Below are 15,705 nucleotides of genomic sequence, written 5' to 3' on the forward strand. Positions count from 1 at the left end.
GCTCCAAGATGTGACTACTCCTTCATCTTAGTGGGACGGAAAGAAGGAAAAAAGATGAAGGAAATTATGCAAAAGCGTGTTGCTATTGCAAGAGAGAGCGCCCATTTAAGTAAGAAAATTTGTAATGGATGCTTTAGACGAATATGTTCGAAGAGCATGTTGAGCTGATATATTTTTTAAGGGGGAAAACAGTAAGTACATTTGTTTTAAAGTAGATAAAGAATACATTTAAGAAATATTAAATTACACTTGAGAACTTTGTATTATGAAAAGACAAAATAGTTCCATTGTTATATTTGTTACATCTTAACAAGGAATGTTGATCGTAGGGAACCACGACGTTATCTTTTTGCATTACCTAGATAAAAAAATATAGATAGATATTTTATGATTAAAATTCTATAGTTTTTACATCAACATTAATAAAGTTAAAAGATTATTTTTACACTTAAAGAAGTATATTTTATTCCGTAATAACCTTAATTGCATTGAAAGCGTGGATCGTTTATAAGCAAAAGTGAGGCATTGACCTTTAATAATAATTATGATACGGAGGCATGATTTGTATAATCTATGAGACTATTCAGCTAATTTGCAGATAGTCAAAATGATTATGCAATTTTATTTTCTAATTTTATAAGTTTTGCCTATGATCTTAACCAAGAAGGGTAATATTTTGGTTATTTACCAAAATTTTTTTTTACTTTTTCTCGGTATTAATTTCATGCACTCCAAGCAGCTATGAATCAAGAACAATTAGGACCTAACCCTTGGTCTATTATCAAAGACTCCAAACAAAAGCTCCACGCTTGGTTTGATTTTGGAATTGATTCGCAAAATAGAAACGTCAGTAATACCTCAAAAGCAATTATTACGATGTGAGTACGGGGTAGCGTGATCGCTGCCAATAAAAATAAGTAAAATACAAACATACCACACTCCAAGCCCAATATACTAAGACAGTTACCATCAGCGGCTTCGCTCGCGTTATAAGCTAAGTTTTTAAATTACATCAAAATCGATTCAGCGATTTAACCGTAAAGGGCAACAGACAGACAGCGTTACCTATTTTTAATATTAGTGTAGAAAATGGCTCAACTAAGAGTTCTAAAGAATCAGTCAGTACCCACATCAAAATTACAAAACCCAGCATACAGTTAACAAAACAAAATATTGAAATCGATACTAAAATTAACAACGCAAGCTGTGCCCGATCGAGCGTAACTTTAAACGTTTAATAGATTACTTGATCGATTACCTAAATATATGATTGAATGCACGCGATAAGTCATGTCCTTTTAATAGACTTGTGTAATGATGTAGACAGGCTGACAATAACGGAAACTATTGTATTGCGTGTGCCAGTTAACAAGCATAAAACAAACGTTGAACTTTAAATTTCGAATTTAACACCCAATCGAATTGTTTGTTTGGCCACGCTTGGCAATTTTGAAGGTCAAATTTGAGTGCAAATGAAAGGTTGAAGCAATTGCGTGAGAGTACCTATTAATACAGAACCTTTACAACCAAACATATACAAACTTATATGCTTTTAACTACCTTCTTGGTTGATTACGTTGGAGACGAAGCCCTAGTCGAAACGATAAATTATTATTTGGTGTCACTAAGTTGGAAGTTGGAAGCGTCTACACCCGTGCCTATAAAAAACGTAAAGCCGAAGGTCCTGAGCTTGAACTCTTTCCGGTCATATCCGATTTGCCGCCCCATCAGATTACGAGAGTGCACCTGTATTGGCTAGTATTATATACTGACAGGCAAACACACATTTCGTGCTAAAATATACAGAATTTTATCAAAATTTGGTCCAAAAATGAATACCTTCGTTTAAAATGAAGCTGCCCTCCCATTTTAGTTGCAGATTAATAGTGGTAACAATGAAATCTTGACAGTCATATCGAAAACTCAGTTTCCCAACACTCTATCATTTGTAAAGGTTACTGCTACTACCACTACCATCATCATCATCATCATCCTCCTGCCCTTATCTCAATTTTACTCGGGTTCGGCGCAGCAGGACTTCTTCTTCCATACTTCTCTGTCGGACGTCATCTCACAAGTAACATTATTTCTAACCAAACCGTCTTTCACACAATCCATCCATCGTTTCTTTGGTCGTCCCCTACCTCTATATCCATCCACATCCATTCTCAAAACCTTTCTCACAACATGGTCCTCATTCCACCGCATAACATGCCCATACCATGACAGCCGGTTTCCAGATAGCTTCTCGGTTACCGGTGCCACTTTCAAACTTCCTCTTATGTACTCATTCTTCACTCTATCCATTCGTACTACGACTACCATCGCTTGAAAATCTAATGGTTGACAATGATTCGTCGACAAAATTACCACGTATATACTTTTAGCCCATATCGTCAATAGTTTGATGATGTAAATAGTATAGATAATAACTTTGGGATCAGCAGCTCGAGGAGATATTAAAGTAAGCTATAAATATTATATTAATAAAATACATCAATCAACATTATCACTATAACATTGTATGTCAATTGGTGGTAGAGCTTTGTGTTTGCCATTTGGATAGATACCACCCACTCATTATATACTCCACCAAACTGCCAGCCAGTGTAATTATTATTAGTGTACAGGCATATGGAAATAATATTTTAGTAGTTATGTGGGGGCAAATTAATAATTTTAATAATTTATTTACACCCAAGAAACTCATACACAATTTATTTACAGTATTTTCTAAATCTAGGGTTTTTACATTAGCAACTCTGGTAGTGGACCTCAGTTCCCGAAACTAATATATTGTAATATCAGAGTCAGCGATTCCTCGACAATTCATGGCACAATAGATTCGTTGTATTCATAGGGAATACTTTAAAAGGTGTAGTAAAAAATGTACATATAACATTGACAATATCATTATGGTTATATTTCTTACAGTACAAATGTCTATGGGTAGTTGTGACTACATTGGCTCAGTTGCCTACCTCTAAGGTAAATGAAAATAACATAATATAGCAGTTTGTCTTCAAATTCAACAAAAAGATGAGAAAAACTTACGCTTCGCAGTACGGCAGCTTTCCGTAGCCCTTGTACGTCCTCATGTTGAGTGTCATCCCGCATTCTTGGCATTTGAAACAACCTTTGTGCCAGACCTGTGCCAAAAAATAAATAAACATTATTTCCTTTTACTTTTAGTACATTATGAAAAGTAGCGGGAAAGCCGCAATATATATTATGGTTTTATTTTTGTAGACAGTATCATTATAAGTCTAGAAAGATTGTGAAAGCTGAGAACGCATCGAAAGAATAATGGCCAACGGTTGGCCACTAAGTACACACATTAGTAATGTAACATGACGTTTGACGAGTGACAAGCGTAGCCGTCACGCACACCGAGATAATAAAGTTGGCTCGTTTGATTTAGTTATTTTGTAGTGTTACAGAATTAGTAATACGATTAGTGAGTTCATGGTTGACAGCACACCTTGGGAATGAAACGATCGCCTAGTGGCCATTTTTTTTAGTTATAATTAAACATTGATTTTTTTACATTACATTAGCAGCCTGTAAATTTCCCACTGCTGAGATAAGGCCTTTAAGGAGAAGTTTTTGGAGCATATTCCACCACGCTGCTCCGTGGACGAGCACGAATTCAGTGGTGCATGCCTGGGTTAGAATCCGAAATCATCTAATATGCACGCGTTCTAACCACTGGACTATCTCGGCTCTCTAAATATAGAATATATTTACACAATCACAAATTGTTTGAGATTCTTGTATTTAATTTGACGATCAATACTAAGTGTAATGCTTCCGTATTGAATAAAAGTATTTCAATTGATTTGTACATTTTCATTTAGGTTTAACAGACTAAGCAAAAGAACAACAACATTAAACAAAAAAACTCAAAATTTTTTTTAGCTTCTCTAAATTTACGAACAAACTTTTCGAACGACTTATTTATTATATGTATATATACACAGTTTCGTGACCTTATTATTGTATAAACATAAGGCAGATTGTATTAAAGATAATTATTTTCGTAAATAGCCCACTGGTCCAGTTCGCAGGCGCTAACAATATAGCAATTAGGCAATGCGCCGGCGCACCGTATCGCACCATAAATGGGAGAATTGTAGAATTGATTACAGCCGCCCGTTATGGTGAAACCTTCGATTTGTTGGGATTTTGGATTTCGTATTGTAATTAAGTTGTTCGTACATCGGGTTCGAGAATGTTTAAACGCCGATTTTCTGGCTTCGCGAAATTAATATACGTTAAAATATTAGTTTTTATTTAACTTAGTCGATTAATAAATTTAAATCTTTTCCAAATAGTCAAAATCCATCCATAAAAGATTATTATCTATATAGATAAAAAAAAACTTGGAGTTATTATTCGTTGACTGTAAGTATACAAATGACCGGTTCTTCTCTATAGAATCTACATTCCGATACGGTAATTTTACATTTAATTCAATGCTCTAACATGATGGTTCAAAAGTTATTTTATGGACCTTCTTAAATAAAGAATATTTTGATTGAATTACATTTAATTTACATAGAATTACGTGTATTTCAAAACAGCTACATAAAATCTTATCTCCCAAGGTTGCTGGAGCATTGGCGATACAATTGCTGGTTAATATATTTTATACTACCGTTCTCTATGGGTGGTGGTGACCATCATTCCCACCACTACTTTATACATAAAAATATATATATCATTTTATTTTATAATATATTATTACTGCCATTTTGATTTATTATTTAAGTAACCTAGCCAGTTTATGGGAGGACACGACAATAATCCAAGGGATGAGGACTGAACACGTGACTTTCACATCGCTAATCGACATTTACCACTGAGCTAGGACAGTACACTAAGCGTCAGCGTAGCACGCGAAAGCGATCCCGTGGCGCCCGCCGAAGAGACGGAGACAGTCTCGCTGGTTTTTTAGTGAGTATCTCGGTGTCTGAGGCGCACTAGGGGTCTTAGGCACCGGCACGAGACATACATACCGTCCCACTTCTCGTGGGGGAAATGTCTACAGACATTTACTGATATTTTTGTCAATAAACCGAGCAGTTTAGCTTCACTATACAGACATCTTCTAAACTTAGACAAATCCGGGAAACTACTGACGAGTGGCCACCTTATTAAAGTTTCGCTTACTATATTTTTCCTGTACCGCATATCGTGAAACAACAAACCGTGAGTCAGGTTACAGAAATAGATTAGTACGTGCCGTTTTCCCTTAAACATGAGCGATGGTTTCATCGTTTGAGAATTACTATTTTTGAAAATTAAATTAAGAAACATATATAGCAATACATTATGTAATTTATTCAATTTAAACTAACATTGTACATAAATCTATTCTACCTCAAAGAACAGGCAAGAAACTCACGTTACTCATTTTTTCCAATGAAATTACATAATCAGACATATACAATCCAATTTATACATCCAAAATAAGAAATTCTCGGATATTTGTAAACTTTCGTTCGAATTTTAAGCATTAGCATTTCGAATCTTAAAAAATATACAAATTACAATTAAAAACGGCTATAGGGTAAGATCCCAGAGTCCCCAGACATACGCCATTTTAGAACACAATAACGTAGTTTGCCTCATTTTTAAACATTTTCTACAACGTCTGGCGGAAGTAATGGCCCACTGAAATGGTCTGGCAATAGTAAATATCAATTTTTGATAATATTCTTAAAAACATATTTTAATATGAGCCTTTCTACTTTAACGTAGGTGTGTAAGGGTTTTACCTTTAGTTCGCGCTACCTGTGAAAGGGCCCCGCTTTCGAGCTAGTAAGTACGCATACTGTCTTAACTACATAGTAGACTAAATACTTACTTGGTGGTAAGGCTTTGTGCAAGCCCGTCTGGGTAGGTACCACCCACTCATCAGATATTCTACCGCCAAATAACAGTACACTGTATTGTTGTGTTCCGGTTTAAAGGCTGAGTGAGCCAGTGTAATCACAGGCACAAGAGACATAACATGTTAGTTCCCTAGGTTGGTGGCGCATAGGTGATGTAAGGAGTGGTTAATATTTCTTACAGCGCCTTTGTCTATGGGCGGTGGTTGACCACTTACCATCAGGTACCAACTCATACGGTCGTACACCAACCAATGCCATAAAAAAATATCAAATATTTGTTGCGGATTGATATCAAATCAAAAAAGTTTAAATCAGTATAATGGAGTATTTTGCTACTGCATAGGTCCATCGACTGCAAGGTTTATCAATGCTGCACGCTCTAACCGTAATAGCCCACTGTACGGATTTAATAAAGGCTTGTTTCTATTTCTGGTGCACATTGTGGAACTTTTCATAAATGTCAACGATTTTATAGAACGACTGATTTCACACACCCACGCCCAATCTCATAATTCGCGTCTCAGTTCATTATGACGTCATATATAATCATGAAACGTTCATAATTTGATTTCGTAAAGAGCATCTAATCTTATCAACGCATTAGCGATCCTCTTAAGCGCGTGCCTAAGAGCGTATTTATAAGTATGAGATTAAATATTTTTTCATAACAAGAGGCCGGATACACATATCATATTAAATAATCAATCAAAGATATTACATATATTCTAATTAAACTCCAGTTAACTTAAAGTTAGTGCAATTTATATGAAATACTAAATGCGAGTAATATTTCATTCGGTAGTTACATAAAATCTTTTCAACCTTGAAGTCGAAGGATTGCAAATCCGAAACGATTGGAAAGAGTTCCGTCATATGACCGACGGTTTAACGCGCTTATCGAGGCACAGGAGCACTTCTAGACTCCGTGCTACTACTGAATCTTTTTGATGGAAACCCCCAATAACTTTAATCATCCCGACCTGGGGTTTGAACCGAAGTAATCGGAATTTGCAAGCTACTAGCCTATATCAACGAAACAGAAAAGAAACTAATGACAAATCAATATTAAGTGCTACATTCCAAACGTGTGAACACCCGCCGCTTTACGATCAATTAATCTTATAAAGTTTATATAAATATGACGTTTCAAATTGCTTGGAATAGCGTAACTCAAGGAAATAATAGATGTAAAACATACAACAGTTCTTGCTACAACCCAGCTACGAATTTCATATCAATAAATCAAACTGTAGATTAAACCTATGTTTATTTGTGAGTGGTATCGGCTCTACGTCGACCTCAGACGCCATCTGTGCATTAACCGGGTCACAGTGCAGTCTACTTTCTAGGCATCTGCGTTTTTACACCACATCACATATTTTTACTATCCCTGCTATGTGCTTTATGTGCAGGTTATCTAACGATGTTTTCCTCCACCACCAAGCACTATATTAATTTAATATATATATATGTTGGTGAAGTATCACTCTAAACGAGATCTTCGAAACTATACGTCCGAATAACTTCAAATTTGAAGTGCTGACGCTAAATTTAGCATATCCTTATGCCAAGTTGACGCTGACTAAGAAATTCTTTTTGGAAATTCAAAATCAATTGTCTTAAAATGGGTGGGGTGAACTTTGCTCATATGAAGTAGAAACGGACAGCTAACACGAAATTTATGCACATGAAAAATAAACTTCTAACACTCGTTGCCTTTCGCGGATTCGAACTCGGCACCTTCGGTTAGGAGCAACATGTCATCTTTGGACCATCTCGATTCTTTTGTTCACTATAAAGTTCTAAACAAATATTTTAACGTTACATAATTTTGGTAATCACTTGATTGATGATATCTTTATTATATTCTTGATTGGTGATATCTTTCTTGGACTATTGTCCAAGAAAGATATCACCGAAAAAAAGGTCATTGAAAAAAAATTATATTTTATTTACTACCGATGGCAAAGTTGACTGGAAAATGGACCACATGGCAAGCGAACACTGAACCCATAGACGATGCGCCACCACCCTTGGTAACTAAAAAACAATGTTTCTTGTGTCTTTCGTCTGTATCTGTAGTCAACCATTAACCCTACAATTTAAAACGAACTGTATTTTAAATAAACGTTCGTCTTGCGAATTAATAAACACCGCGTTCTTACTTTGACATTGAATTGATAATTATTTTATAACAACCATGTTAATTATAACACATTTGACACAAATAACTCAGTTGACCCCAATAAAGATAAACGTCAAAACAATTACAAGAATTAATTAATTAATATTTTACTTAGAGAATATAAAAATACAAAAAATACTAGTTGATACATGGAACCAGTCCCGAATAATGGGGGGGGATGTTGTTGTCAAACTGGGGCATTATGCCCAAAAAATCATCATGGAAAAAAACACGTTGATCTATCAATTATTATTATTAACTTGATTTTTAAACCGCCTAGTTAGTTTTTGAACACATCCTAATGATTCATTCCGAAATGTTCACCGAGCAGCTGCAGCGCAGCTGATTGTTGTCACCATCTGATGGAGTTTTAACATTCGTTAACATAAATTGCTTTTTAGAATCGCCTTGTACGGTTTATAGACGTATCCTAAGTTGAATTTCGAACAAGTGAAGAGGGTGAAATGAGGGGAATCCCCTCTCGTCCAAAAACAAGCTCAGTCGAGATATAACGTAAAATAAATATCATTTGATTATATGGTTAAATTGTCAATACATATATAATTTTACACAGTTATCAGATAATAGATGATAAAGAGTACAAATTTATATTTGTAAGATTTTTTAAGGAATTTATATCAAACTCTGGCGAGACGGGGCGCCACTGTCATGTTACTGGTCCGGTTCGTAATAATCGTAAATCCGGGGCTGCATAGGACATCTATGTACATATATATCCGCAGGCATCGCCAATAATTAATTACTTAGAAGTAATTATAGTGTAGGAGTATGAACGCAGACACAGGTGCACTCTTTATTCCTTTTCTCAAATTGTCCTATAGGGTGTTTATCCGAAACGTTCGGGTTTTTGTTCGGGCAAACGAACAGGAGGCTCACCTGAAAAGTGATTACCACTGCTCATGGACATCTGAAACACCGGGGGACTTGCAGGTGCGTTGCCGGCCTTTAAGGAATGAGTACCGGCGAAAGTTGTTTCCACAGAGTGGTTGTGCGAGGCAGAAAATGTCTTAAAAATCGCACTGTTGTGGATTTTCGGACATCTAGGTGATGCGGGTGATATTTGAAATAAATAACAGTAACAAATTACAAACGCAATAGTATCGGTAACAGTAACTTATAAATTAGTGGAATTGACCAGTTACGATTCAGCTGAGGTATACTTTGGTGAGGAATAAAATCGGGAATACATCGTATCCGTTAGAATTTATTAGTAGAATTCGCCCAATTGTACGTGCTCCAAGTAAAGGATGACATAAAAATAATTCTTTGTTTAATTAGGTAAACAACAGCTAAATTTATAATTATATATATATAAATAAGATATAATAGATAAGGATCATAAGTGTCTCCCTGGTGAACAAAGATGCATGTTCAGGAGATGGATTAGGGTCTTATTCTATCACTCTGCACTGATAAGTTTTGTTGCATTGGTTTCCTTATGTTTTCCACAAGCTATAACAAGGTCATAATTGTAGCACAGATATTATATGTCTAATTGATTTCTTTGATTAAGTATTACATTTGAATTGCTAAACTTAAAAAAATATATAAAAATATATATTAGTACATAAAACAAACAAGTATTTCTATTACACATATAAATGTATATAAAGTACGACAAAACTTCATTTTCCCTATCCCCTGTGAACATCTATTCCCTAGTTGCTAGTGGGTCACAAATTGAACAGTGAAAAATGACCGGGGATTCCCGCCGGGCCGCCAAATTGATTTATCTAATCAATAGGGGGCAAGCGTCCGACGAAATAAGGGCTTAGGTCTATTTCAAATGTACTTAATGATACATACTCTGTAAGTAATTAAATATGAGCCTATATTATTATGAATTGGAAACAAACATTATTAATTTTGGTAAGAAGCTCACACGGAGTACAGGCACAAGGGACATAACTTCTCAGTTCCCAAGGTTATTGGCGAAGTAAGGAATGGTTAATATTTCTTACAGCGCCATTATCTATGGGCGGTGGTGGCCACTTACCATCAGGTGGCCCGTATAAATTTTTATTTCAAATAAAAAAGTTCCGTCATTGGGGTTCAAGCTTGTTTCGTACCAAATTAAATGACAGTTGATTCAACGGCTTAAACTTGAAAGTATAATAGACGGACAGAAATAATTACTTTAGCATTAATAATATTAGTACCTACATAAAAACCAATTGAGTAAAAGAGAGGCTATAAGATACATTTTATAAGTACGTAAGAATTTCGACCGATAGGCTACTCCCTGCTAATCCCAATTATATTTGGGTTCAGCGCAGCATGTCTTCTTCCATACTTCTCTGTCCGACGTCATCTCCCAAGTTACATTGTTTACTCACAGTCCAACAACTCTTCTAAATAAGGTATGTATAATATACACATGTCAGGGTAAATATTAATTTAAGTACCTATTTAAAAATAAGGAAAATGTGATAAGTATTTCCAACTTCCATGTTATAGGACCCACACTTGGTTTTATTATTAAGTGAAATAAACTTAAATGTATGTGGGAGAAAATATTTTTTTTACGTTCTCGTTTGAAGGGTCGAATGGGCCAGTGTAACCAGCACAAGGGACATAATATCGTACAGGGTTGTTAATAGTTCTTAGAGTACCAATGTATTGTCTGTGGATGGCGATGATCACTTACAAATCATCTGGTCCATTTGCAAGCATACCCATATTTTTTTTTTTATGGCATTGGTTGGCGGACGAGCATATGGGCCACCTGATGGTAAGTGGTCACCACCGCCCATAGACAAAGGCGCTGTAAGAAATATTAACCATTCCTTACATCACCTATGCGCCACCAACCTCGGGAACTAAGATGTTATGTCCCTTGTGCCTGTGATTACACTGGCTTATCACCCTTCTAGCCGGAACACAACAATACAGAGTACTGTTATTTGGCGGTAGAATATCTGATGAGTAGGTGGTACCTACCCAGACGGGCTTGCACAAAGCCCTACCACCAAGTGAACGTGAAAGTATCTTCAAATTATATTTATTAAACAAAATAAATATAATTTGAAGATACTCCAGAACTACATAATTAGGCAAAAACGCAATAAAAAACTAAAGTGTAAAATCTTTTTTTATACTCTATTCTAATCATAACAGGAAAAAAGCTAAATATACAACATTAGACAGCAAATTATAACAAGGATATTATATTCCTTGTGCCACAACAATACTAAGTACTGAGTAAGATAAATGCATTTGATTCGAGTCGAAATGATTGCCGACGTCTTTCTTTGATTACATGACATAAGTATGTATATCCCATTCCATCCATGAGAGGATAAAAGCCAAATTTACAACGTTTGACAGCTAATTGACGCGATATCATTGGTCGAGAGCTTGATTAGCGAGTGATCCAGTATAACTACAGGCACAAGGGACTTTATATAAGAAATTATGATTAGACATTGGTCTATGGGCAGTGTATACTTATCATTAAGAGGAAAATTATCAGATGCCATATAGAAAAAAAAAATACAGCACAAAATATCTTCATCGAAGTATTCGCGTCGGATTAGTATTTATGAGGAGATATGTTTAAAAACCGTCTACCAATTATGTGTTGTACACTTTCACAGTTAATTTCTACGCAACGGAACGTTTACGTATTTACGTTACGCAAGACTGGTTTTATTTTTATAAGAAAAATCTCCTCCATTCGCCTAAACACTGACGTATACGTTTATAGAAACGCTGTTTCCGTCTGTACAATGTTTAAGTGAGATTTCATTGGTAACAATTATATTAAAACTAGATTTCGCCAGCGTTTTAGGGGCGGCGAATGTTTCAGGTATGTAAGAGTATCTTATGTCCTTTCGTGAAATTCAATACCAAATTCAATTAATGTGTAAAAATACATTGGTGAAGAAGGCATATTATTCAATACAAGATTACATTATATAAATGATAAAAAAGCGTGGAGCTAATACTTGTTGACTTCCAGACAGGATGTATGGATATATAATTGTATTTAACTAACATGAGATTGTATTTTTAAATGTTGAAAAAAGAGTAACCACTGAGTTTCTTGCCGGTTCTTCTCTGCAGAATCTGCATTCCGATTCAGTGGTAACTTCACTTAGTACCGTTTTGTTAAATGACGATTCAAAAGTGCTTGTAAAAGCCTACTTGAATAAAGTATATTTTTATTTATTTTTATCGGTTCAGCGGTTTAGCTTTGAAAGCCTAACAGACAGACAATCAGACATAGTTACTTTCGCTCTTTTTGTATTATTATAGATTGAAGGAGTTGTATCGTTTCACTAAACTCTACCTCATTGGTCCGTTTGAAATCCTCGGTCGGGCCAATAAAATCGGTGATTGGGTATTTTTATGAAAAATTATGAAGACATTAATACTTTGACTTGGTGGTCGGGTTTTGTGTAAACCCGCCTGGGTAGGTACCATCCACTCATCAGATATTCTACCACCCAATAGCAGTATTCAGTATTGTTGTGTTCCGGTTTGAAGGATGAGTGAGCCAGTGTAACTACAGGCACAAGGGACATAGCATCTTAGTTCCCAAGGTTGGTGGCGCATTGGTGATGTAAGGAATGGTTAATATTTTTTACAACGCCATTGTCCACTTAGCATCAAGTGGCCCATTAGCTCGTCAACCTACCGATATCATAAAAAAAAATTACACCTTTTAGTATCGGTATAGCGTGTGCATTATAATACGACCCCCGCAATATCTAGCCTCCTTTGAGAAAGGCCGGCGTGGCCGAAATCGGTCACAAAGACTCCACACATACAAAGTCAGGACGACATCTAACGGGTTTTACTAGTTATTACAAATATATAAAACAAAGTCGCTTACCGCTGTCTGTCCCTGTGAATGCTTAGATCTTTAAAATTATACAACAGATTTTGATGCGGTTTTTTTAATAGATAGATTGATTCAAGGGAGGTTTATATGTATAATACATGCACAATATAGTAGAGAAACACTGATAATTAATTTTAGAGGTTTCTAAAGTGATGTAAACAAACATTGCAAACGCTGGCTGAACCCTACGAGATAGATCAAAATAATGTCCTACAGTATTGAACACCTTATAAATGCATTTAAAAAATATTTGCGATACTGTATGTCTATCTCTTAGGGACAACCCACAAAATCCATTTTTTATCAATTACTTTTTACGAGAAATAATGGTTTATTTTCGAAGCGATTTCAAGCAATACAGAATTAATCCGTATCCAATTAAATACCTTAAATACATTGTGCATTTAATATAGATCAATATGGCCCTATACAGCATGTAATTTAAATGAATATTTTCGAAGATATTACAGATTTAAAACGCTGTGACATAGCGGTTTATATTGTCTAATGACTGAAAAACTGTTAACGTTGTAAGACATTCTGTAGTACATTTAGTATCAGCATAGAACTCGCGCGAACCAGGGGCGCTAGTTTAACATAAAATGATCTCTATTACAAGTGTCACTATATCTAACAATATACCTTTTGCAACTGGAAATGTTATTAACAGATAAAATTTAACCCCAACCTACATTAACCGTTTGTTGCGGTATTAATCAATGGTAATCGACTCCATTGTTTCCGTTCAAGGTCGGGCGTGAGTTTTTTTAAGTGCACACGCGTGATCGTTGATCTTTGGATCATTCATTGAATACTAAGACTTGTGCTTAGTTAAGTCTTACTTGTATATTTAAAATACGATTTTCAAAGGCGAAAATATGGGTGACAAATGAAAATTAGACAAAGACAAATTATGTCGACTTTACATCGAGTTTGCTACAGTGCGATTCACTTAATATCTCACTCCTCAAATGTTGACAGTCGACTTTTCCGTGATACGCCATTTTGATACGTGTATGTGATAAATTTTATAATTATTATAGTTGATGTCGCGTATCACATACCGACACGTCACGTTCGTGTTTTGGTGTGAATTTCAGTTTCTTCTTACAGAATTTCTTACAGCAGTTTTAATAAAATCAGTGGATTTTATTGTTTAGTTGGCTCAGATGAATATGTGAAAAGTTAAATTTGTACTCGTCAAAATAATACTTTATTATAAAACAAAAATATGAAAAGAAATGGTTTAACGCGTTCTTATCACTGACGGGTTCGGAGAAAAACAGTACATACCCAAAAGATAAATCATCAAAATAATCTAATACAATTTTTGGAGTTAATTACGTTATTACTTTTTGGATTTAAAATCGAATAAGACTTTCAAAATGCGGGCACCTTGCTACTTCATAATGAATCTCATTACCACGCGAATCTTCACAAGTTTCAACAGTTTATTGATTGACAATGATGATACAAGTATTTTAGAAATTCATTCGAATCTTCAGTTTTATATTCATCAGAAAGTCAATATGAAAGAAGCAGCTGCTTAGTTGGATATATTTAATAGTACTTGCTTTAACAAGTACGATTTTAGTTGGTACGTTTTGTACGTACGAAATCACCTATATTTGGAAACAAAATAATTAGTACGAAAATGAATTACCTAATGTTTCCGGAAGTAAGACAGTCGAGTTCCCCTTTCATTTAACTTTATTCCCTGTAATAGGATTATTTAGTATTTATCTATTTCCCAACTATAGCAAGAAGGAGGAAATATTAAAACGCATTATATCTATTTAAAATTCCTCTATGTCACAATTAGATTGTCACAGAACTGCATCGTGCAGTATGAAGAAACTGTTCCGCCCTAAAAACCTTGTCATTAGAACGGCTGTCATGGACCAGTGACAGTTGCGTCGAAGTGACATTTTATACCCAAAGCCTAGACCAAACACTTATACCCTTACTGTTCATATTTTATAACGTTATATAAATTCATTTTGGGCAATGAGGAATTGTATAAAAGAAACGAATATCTTGCCCCATTTGGTGTTATAAGCGTAACCTTACTTCTCGTGTTTGTACAAGTTTATTAGGGAAACTATCACTTGAGTGGGTACTCATCAGATATTCTACCGTGTGTTCCGGTTTGAAGGATGGGTGAACCAGTGTAATTACAGGCACAAGGGATAACATGTCAGTTTCCAAGATTGGTGTCATTGGCGAAGTAAGGAATGGTTAATATTTCTTACAGCACTATTGCCTACGGGCGATAGGGACCACTCACCAACAGATGGCCTATTTGCTTGTCCGCCAATCTAAGTCATTAAAAAAATCAATGTTTTTGGAAAAACAAAAAAACTATAACCCCATGGCGATCACAGTTATGTCTAAATTAAACCTTAATTGTAACTTTCGGTGAACGAATGAATTGAAGCATGAAACTGAGGTACCAGTTTACAAACTCTTAGCTACCGTTATAAAATCTAAGCAATTCTCCTCATTGTAAAAGAAATCTAATTCGATCTCAATTTAGTTACATAAAAGCATCTTTATAATATAAAATTCGTGAACTGCTTCGTGGTCTAGAGGCTAATTTATAAACCTCAAAGTTTTCGAGACCCGATTTGCAACCAATCCTTATTAAAGCAACACTGGAATATGCTCCAAGCTATCTCCTCAAATACGATGGAAATCAGCCAAACGCAGCTTCTTGAGTTGTACACAAAAAATCTATGCCAAACAGTGGAATACTT

General features: G+C 35.3%; 1 protein-coding gene across 2 annotated transcripts in view; it reads right to left on the reverse strand.

The window, feature by feature from the left end:
- LOC125074229 (LIM and SH3 domain protein Lasp) overlaps positions 1–15,705 on the reverse strand; it is a 37,835-nt gene that overhangs the window by 10,880 nt on the left and 11,250 nt on the right. For both annotated transcript variants that reach the window (XM_047685504.1, XM_047685503.1), the window contains exon 2: positions 3,055–3,149. In XM_047685504.1, the coding sequence (XP_047541460.1) occupies positions 3,055–3,149 (95 nt within the window). The remainder of the gene's footprint in view (positions 1–3,054; positions 3,150–15,705) is intronic.

The sequence above is a fragment of the Vanessa atalanta genome, chromosome 27 (genome assembly GCF_905147765.1).
Source record: "Vanessa atalanta chromosome 27, ilVanAtal1.2, whole genome shotgun sequence".
Taxonomy (NCBI): domain Eukaryota; kingdom Metazoa; phylum Arthropoda; class Insecta; order Lepidoptera; family Nymphalidae; genus Vanessa; species Vanessa atalanta.